Source organism: Tachypleus tridentatus, chromosome 4, assembly GCF_004210375.1.
Source record: "Tachypleus tridentatus isolate NWPU-2018 chromosome 4, ASM421037v1, whole genome shotgun sequence".
NCBI classification, from domain to species: Eukaryota; Metazoa; Arthropoda; class Merostomata; order Xiphosura; family Limulidae; genus Tachypleus; species Tachypleus tridentatus.
This window is the reverse complement of record NC_134828.1, coordinates 83,045,576-83,053,786: the sequence shown is the minus strand read 5'-3', so window position 1 is coordinate 83,053,786 and position 8,211 is coordinate 83,045,576. Positions and strand designations below refer to the sequence as shown.

Sequence of the window (8,211 nt, the reverse complement as noted above, 5' to 3'; positions counted from 1 at the left end):
CTGAGAACAGTCAAAAGATGAATGAAACAGTTGAGTTGCTTCGAACAAGTATAGCTACATAATAACTACATTTACACAAACGAGAATAGCTTTATAATTATTTCTAAATATATTATTCACTTGCAGATATTTAGAGTGAAATCGGCTTTAAGTAAAACCCGGGCGATTTATATGAACTGTTTTCTTTGGTGTATCTAAAAGTATTTATACATGTGTCATGGTTGGTATTAACTGTCACTACTATCAATGATTCTTTTTTTAAACAGTATTTTCTACAACCATAAAATGGTATGATAAGAGCAAGTGGCACCACCTAGTGGAAGCTTTAGTAATTTAACTCTATAATAAAAGTTAATCACCTGAAAAATAAAAAGGCTAAACTCGTGATTAATATCAATAGCTAACAATAAGAGTAACTATCTGTCACTTACCTGTACTGTAATATTCCATATGTATATAGTATACACATTAAAATAGTAGTTATGCTCCTTTATTTTTTTCTTTTTATTGCGAATTACAAAGTCACTAGCATGAAACTGACGAATTGGGTGAAACAAAATAAACACAGAATAACCATAGGGCCTTTCGATGTGTTTTAGTTTATTTTTCGTCTGTACAGATTTCTATGTACAACCTCTAGGACGCATGTTTCTTTCATGATTGAGCAGGAAAGGTTCGTGGAATGAGTGCTGAATACAGTACACTAGATCACTGCATTCCAACCGCGGGTGGTGGTTCTTGTCAGTCTCGAATTATTGCAGTACTTTCTTGAAGTTACTGATGCTCACCATCCAATGCTTCTAAAAAACTTTTCCTGGATAAGGTAAGGTATAACCACATGTCTGGAATGAAAATAAATGATATCATGTCAGTTATCAAATCATTAGTTAGTTAGCAAGAGTTACATAAGATGGCAGCACCATCATTAAAGTGCAATATAAAGCTGCAATAGTTAAATAAGATGGCAGGAATGTCATAAACGTGCAATATAAGGCCAAAGCACTAATCTCAGATTAAGGCAAATCCTTTGATTCAAAAGCTAACTACTCTACAACTGCATTTTATATTTCTATTAAGCGAAAATATCCAAACTTTAATAATGATTGCTTTTAGCTGTCGTAAAATATATAACATATATGTAATATTCAATGATTAACATTAACTTCCAATCAGAACAGGTTATAATATACTTAGAAATAAATTAAAAATTAACCTGCCAATCAATATAGCTTATTCTGTTTTAAAGCGTTTCAACAAAATGATTGCATATTGTTACATCAGTTAAATGAGATAGTGTTTTAGCTATGACTAACTGAAACCACTAGTTTCAAATAACATTTACATCTCAACCTGTTTTCATACAAATAGGTAATCTGACTGTCAGTTATGTGATATGAAAAACAAGTAAATAGTGAAATAACCTAAACTTTTAACTGAGCATTAAATAAATTTGATCTTCATCTTTACAGTTACTTATCTTCAGTACGAAGTATGTTTATGATTAATATCAAGGGAATATCAGTATTTTCTGGAGTCAATATTCCATACTTAAAATTAGATAAGGACCTAAGGTATCTCTAACCAGTGAAATATTTATAAGATATTAAGGTCGGGCATAATACGATAATTTATAATTCACTTTGTGTTACTCCCCCCCCCTACCCCGTGGCACAGCGCCACGTCTGCTGACTAAGAAAGCTAGAATCCAGGTTTTGATACCTGTGATGGGCACAGGTAGCCCACTATGTATTCTGAGTACTTCATTACAAACAAATAAACAAACGCTTCGTATTTTCACAAAAACACATTATTCCATGCATTCATGTCACAGGTGCGTTATAAGAATGACAATCAAATTCCAATATTTGGTCAGACAGTACTCCAACAATTAATTGGTTTTTGGTACTATTAACTACTGCCCTCCCACTAGTTTACCAGTTTAAAACTGGAGACACCTACATGCGAATATAACTTTCAGTAGTTTTGCACGAAACCTTTCAAAACAAGACAGAAAAACAAGTTATCTTTAGTGCGTGCAGTGTCATTTGACAGAAATCACAACGTCTCCTAAGAAAATATGTAACATATCAAGTGTGCACTCCATTCATTCAGTATGTTTCATTTTAATTTGTATATTGCCCAGTTTAGGCCCGGCATGGCCAAGCGCGTTAAGGCGTGCACTTCGTAATCTGAGGGTCGCGGGTTCGCGCCCGCGTCGCCCCAAACATGCTCGCCCTCCCAGCCGTGAGGGGCGTTATAATGTGACGGTCAATCCCACTATTCGTTGGTAAAAGAGTAGCCCAAGAGTTGGCGGTGGGTGGTAATGACTAGCTGCCTTCCCTCTAGTCTTACACTGCTAAATTAGGGACGGCTCGGAGCAGTGGGCTAACAACCTACTCACTTAAAAAACATGTTATAGAAACAGCAAGTGATTGCGGCCCTATGTTCCTTGAAAGAACTGAGTGGCAGATGATGATAATGATGATTGCCCAGTTTAACTGAAGCTGGTACATATATATAACCTACTAGACTGAAATCAATTTCCCACCACAAATGATCCGTGTGTTAATATGGTACTATTTTCGCATTTATTGTCAGTTTCATTATTTAAAAAAACAAACAAGCAACTGTTATATTAGAAAAGGCATTTGTGTAGCAACATGGCAGAAATCAAAGGAATAATTGTTGTTTTTTTAGTATAAGAATAATACCTGATGGGTAAAAGCAGAAATATAATAACAGGAAACACCATCTTTACGTAAGACCACGGCGAGAAACCAAAGAAACACATGGCAGCCAACTGAATCACTTGGCACAAGGTGAACACATGAATCTTTCGTTGTGGGCAACGTCTGATGTAATGATTGGGTGGATATGCAGTCTGTAATAAACGACACATATACTAACAACTAATTATAATCTACAATACAACCTCAGCATTTTGTTTTGGAAAGTTTAATATAGGGTTTCGCTTCAGATTAAATTACCAAGGCTAAAATTTAGACCATCAAATAAATTGATAAACTAGTAGAGGGGAAGTCATGTATACCTTAAAAACACGGTTTGAGCTCACGCTTGATAACGAGAAAAATTGTAAGACATCAAACAATAAATAACATATCTATAACCAATTATTACTGAGGTATATTGTACCATGTATTTTACATATAAATCGAAATCAAAGTAACGTGGTTCTGAAAGCAAAAATTTCTAGATTTTGTAGTTTTTGTGGTCGATGGTTTATAGTAACTAACATTTCAATTACAATGAATTTGAATTTTAGTTTCCTACCTATTTAAATTAAGAAAATGAATAATTCCATTATGGTAAAGTAAAAATATAAGAGATTAATAAGTAAATATATAAATAACAAAATTTCTAAACAACTGATAAACTGTTATCAGTTTGAAAATATTAATAAGTAAATATATAAATAACAAAATTTCTAAACAACTGATAAACTGTTATCAGTTTGAAAATATTAATAAGTAAATATATAAATAACAAAATTTCTAAACAACTGATAAACTGTTATCAGTTTGAAAATATTAATAAGTAAATATATAAATAACAAAATTTCTAAACAACTGATAAACTGTTATCAGTTTGAAAATATTAATAAGTAAATATATAAATAACAAAATTTCTAAACAACTGATAAACTGTTATCAGTTTGAAAATATTAATAAGTAAATATATAAATAACAAAATTTCTAAACAACTGATAAACTGTTATCAGTTTGAAAATATTAATAAGTAAATATATAAATAACAAAATTTCTAAACAACTGATAAACTGTTATCAGTTTAAAAATATTAATAAGTAAATATATAAATAACAAAATTTCCAAACAACTGATAAACTGTTATCAATTTGATAAAAATTAATAAGTAAATATATAAATAACAAAATTTCTAAACAACTGATAAACTGTTATCAATTTGATAAAAATTAATAAGTAAATATATAAATAACAAAATTTCTAAACAAACCTGTTCCATAAAAAGAAGTGTAATCCTTTCAAACATCTGGTTTCCATTTAAGGATGTTACAGCCATGTAGAGAAAAAGGCCATTAAGAACAGCAATAGGTATGTAGCCTAGAGGGTAAGGTAGAAGTAGTATTGATAGACCTATGAGGATGTGAGATACAATACCAGTCAACCTTGTTTCTCGGACCTTGACAATTCTGCAAGTAAAATAACGGTAACATTACAACAAAACTACGCACCTTCATTTTTTAAAACCAAAATGTTCACTATTATACAAAATATTCTGATCAATAACATTTTGGTTTCTTAACTTAAATATCACCACTGTGAAAAACGAACATTTATACAGTTCATGGAAGACATTTATATATATAGCAGAGAAGACAAAGCAGTGGAGACAATGTGTAAGCTACGCCGATGATGTTCGTAATACTGTACATGTATGCATGACGGTTTATATGGTAAATCAGTACTATAAAAAAAAATCAGGAGGACGTGAACCATTTTGAATACATAAAGCTAGTGAGATACACTTATTCTCTACTCTATTTATTCAGAACATGTAGTAGCGTATCTTAATCATAACACTGAAGAGAGGTTTGATATAAATGTATAATATATTTCAAATAAAATCGTAAATATTATAATAACTGTACTGAAGTAAAATTATAATGCGTTATATATAAGATTAATTCAACAGTAACACACTGATGCGCTACTAAATCAAATATAATATACATTTCGTAGATGTGCCCTTGTTCTACACGTTCTTCGACGTCTGCAAGACTCCGAACATGGAGAGGAGAATGGGGTAGAACACCATGCATCCATGGAAGACCGAACAAAGAGAGGAAACCATTCAATATTCCCACAACAAATAAGTCCAGATGGTAGCCCGGTCCTTTCTTTAATCTAGATATAAAAAAAGTTTTCATCACTTATTAGGTTACCTTTCCAAACAAGTAGTACATCGATGGTGTGTTATAACTCTTTTTTTAAATAGTCAAGACTGTTTATTACTTTATATTGTTAATATAGCCACGAGACTTACACCTAATTCAGAAACCACAAATGTTTACCTTTGATTGAGAAACCAGACTTGCATTTCAGATCTAGAAACTCTTGTATAAACATGAAGACTGTGTAACTAGTTGCTAAATATTTGATGCACCTTAAAACCTAGAAGTTACTATTAAAATGAAACTGTGAATTTCCAAAAAGTAAATATTTTTTTGCTCCTACAGACTTATGAGTTACTCTCAAAATAAAAATACTAAATATTTATTGCCACCAAATAACTTGAAGTTACTGTTAAAATATGAAGATTGTGTATTTCCGTTACACAAATATATACTACTTCGACAGGTCTTGGAGTTCCTTTTTAAAATATAAACCTGCCTGCTTTCCCAGCAGTGGGGGCGTCATAATATAATCAATCTAACTATAAGTTGACAAAACAGTAGTCAAAGTTGGCGACATGTGTTGATTACAAGTAGTCTATCAATGTTAAATCTGCAATGGCTAGTGCAGATAGTCTTTGATTGAAATTAAAAAAAACAACAACAAATAAACCTCTCAAAATATAAAACCTAACTATTTTCAGTTAGTAAATATGTATAATTCCCTAAAAGGCTTCAACGTATAGGAGTGTCTGTCAAAGTATAATTATTTGTCTTCTCAGTAGGTAGATAATTACTGTCTCTAGAGATCTAGAAGTTCATGTCAAAATACCAACACTATGTATTTCCAATTACTATATATATTGTCTTTAATATTTATACAGAAACTTCCAGTTTTTCCAGTAGGTAAATTCATAGTGTCACTGTAGACTTAAGAGCTCTTTTTAAAATATCTAGGTTGTGAATTTCGAGTGAGTATTTATTAACTCCACTGACCTGTCCAAAAACACAAGACCGCGAATTTCCAATAACAAAATATTTTCTTCCCATACAGAACCAGAAGTGGCTGTCAAAGTATAGAGATAGTGTACTACCATATAGACCTGTAAGGTTCTCTGAAAATATTAATACTAAAGTATTTGTAGTGAACAAAATCATTACTGCCCCTACAAACCTAGAACACACTGTCAAAATATGAAAACCGTGTATTTCCACTTAGTAAATATTTACTGCTCCTACAAACTAGATGTCAAAACATGAAAGTGTGTTAACAGTTATCAAATATTTACTGCTCCTACAAACTAGATGTCAAAACATGAAAGGGTGTTAACAGTTATCAAATATTTACTGCTCCTATAAACTAGAAGTATTTGTTAAAGCATGAAAGGGTGTTAACAGTTAAATATTTACTGTTCCTATAAACTAGAAGTATTTGTTAAAGCATGAAAGGGTGTTAACAGTTAACTATTTACTGTTCCTATAAACTAGAAGTATTTGTTAAAGCATGAAAGGGTGTTAACAGTTAAATATTTACTGTTCCTATAAACTAGAAGTATTTGTTAAAGCATGAAAGGGTGTTAACAGTTAACTATTTACTGTTCCTATAAACTAGAAGTATTTGTTAAAGCATGAAAGGGTGTTAACAGTTAAATATTTACTGTTCCTATAAACTAGAAGTATCTGTCAAAAGAAGAAAGTTACTCTAAAAATATCAAGCGAGGTAAGTATTGTTAATATATACTGCCTGTAGAGATCTACAGGTTCCTGTCAACACATCAAGACTATACATTTCCAGTTAGGAATTACACACTTCTTCTACATAACTAGGATTTCCGATCAAAATATAACGATTGTCTATTTTCATTTAGTAAATATATATACTGCCCATACTAACCCAGGATTTAAGATTGGAATATGAAGACTATTACAAGTTACTGTTACTGTCCTTTCAAACCTAGGAGTTCCTGTAAAACGTAAAAATTTCTACCAAAATGTGAAAACTACGTATTTCCAGTTAGTAAATATATGTATATACTGGCCCTAAAAATCCAGGAGCTCCCATATATATACACTGACTGTTTCAGCTTTGTACATTTATATAACCTTCAAAGATGTATGAATTCAGGATAAAATGTCAAGATTGTGTGTTACAAGTAAATAAATATACAATACTGCCAGAAACCGATAATTACTGCCTAAATATGAATATTATTTATTTCCAATTAGTAAATATTCACTTCTCGTTTAGACATAGGGGTTATTGTTCAGTCTTAAAAACTGCATATGACAAGTTAGTAAGTACCAACCACTGATACAGATCTAGATTTTCATGTCAGAATGTATCGAAAATGGGTATTTCCGATAAACAAATGTATAAGAACCCTTCAAGCTTAGAAGTTCGTGTTAAAATACGAAAGCCGTGTATTTTTATCTAAAAAAAAACTTGCTGCTGTACTGTTTCTTACAGGCCAAAGTGTGTGTATCAAAAATGAAGACTGTGTGCTTTCAGTTAGAAAACAACACTACAATAAATATGTTGTCAAAATTCGAAGTGTTTAATTTCTATTTAGTTAATATTTCAAGTTTCTACACACCTAAGAGTTCCTGTTAAAATATCAAATCTGTGCTAAATACTGATAAAAATATTTAATTTTATCATAATGTAGGTTTAAATAAACCTATGAATGAAAAGGTAATGTATAAGATAGAAGTTCCTCTCTACTTAAGAGCTTCCCTAAGAACGTAAAAACTGTATATATCAAGTTAGTAAATATTTACTGTCTTTACGATCCTAGCTATTACTGTCAAATATAAAAAATATGTCTTTCTAATTAGATAAAATATGCAACCTCAACAACTTTAAAATGTTCTGTAAAACACCATGGTTACGTACATACTGCCTCTACAGAACTCTCAGTTCTCGTGAAATATGAGAACTGTGCATTTTCCATTTAATTGTTTGTTGTTGTTTTTTTAATTTCGCGCAAAGTTACTCGATGGCTATCTGCGCTAGCCATCCATAATTTAGCAGTGTAAGACTAGAGGGAAGGCAGCTAGTCATCACCACCCACCGCCAACTCTTGGGATACTCTTTTACCAACGAATTATGGGATTTAACGAAACATTATAACGCCCCTACGGCTGAAAGGGCTAACACGTTTGGTGCGACGGGGATTTTTCCAATTAATAAATATTACTGTGTAACACAAATTTTGTTCCAGGATAGTATGTCTTATTTCTTAATTGCTTATGCTGTAAAAGTACAGAAAATGGCCATTATTCCATTCAAACTTTATTTTTGTGGCCTGGATAATGAAATT

The 8,211-nt window shown here is 31.6% G+C and overlaps 1 protein-coding gene across 1 annotated transcript in view; it reads right to left on the bottom strand.

The window, feature by feature from the left end:
• Positions 1 to 474: 474 nt before the first annotated feature.
• The window catches only part of LOC143249573 (solute carrier family 4 member 11-like), a 208,653-nt gene continuing 200,916 nt past the window's right edge, over positions 475 to 8,211 (bottom strand). Inside the window, 5 exon segments of the mRNA XM_076499674.1 lie at positions 475 to 807; positions 809 to 842; positions 2,712 to 2,881; positions 3,994 to 4,189; positions 4,731 to 4,904. Coding sequence (XP_076355789.1) covers positions 775 to 807; positions 809 to 842; positions 2,712 to 2,881; positions 3,994 to 4,189; positions 4,731 to 4,904 — 607 coding nt within the window. The 3' untranslated portion in view covers positions 475 to 774.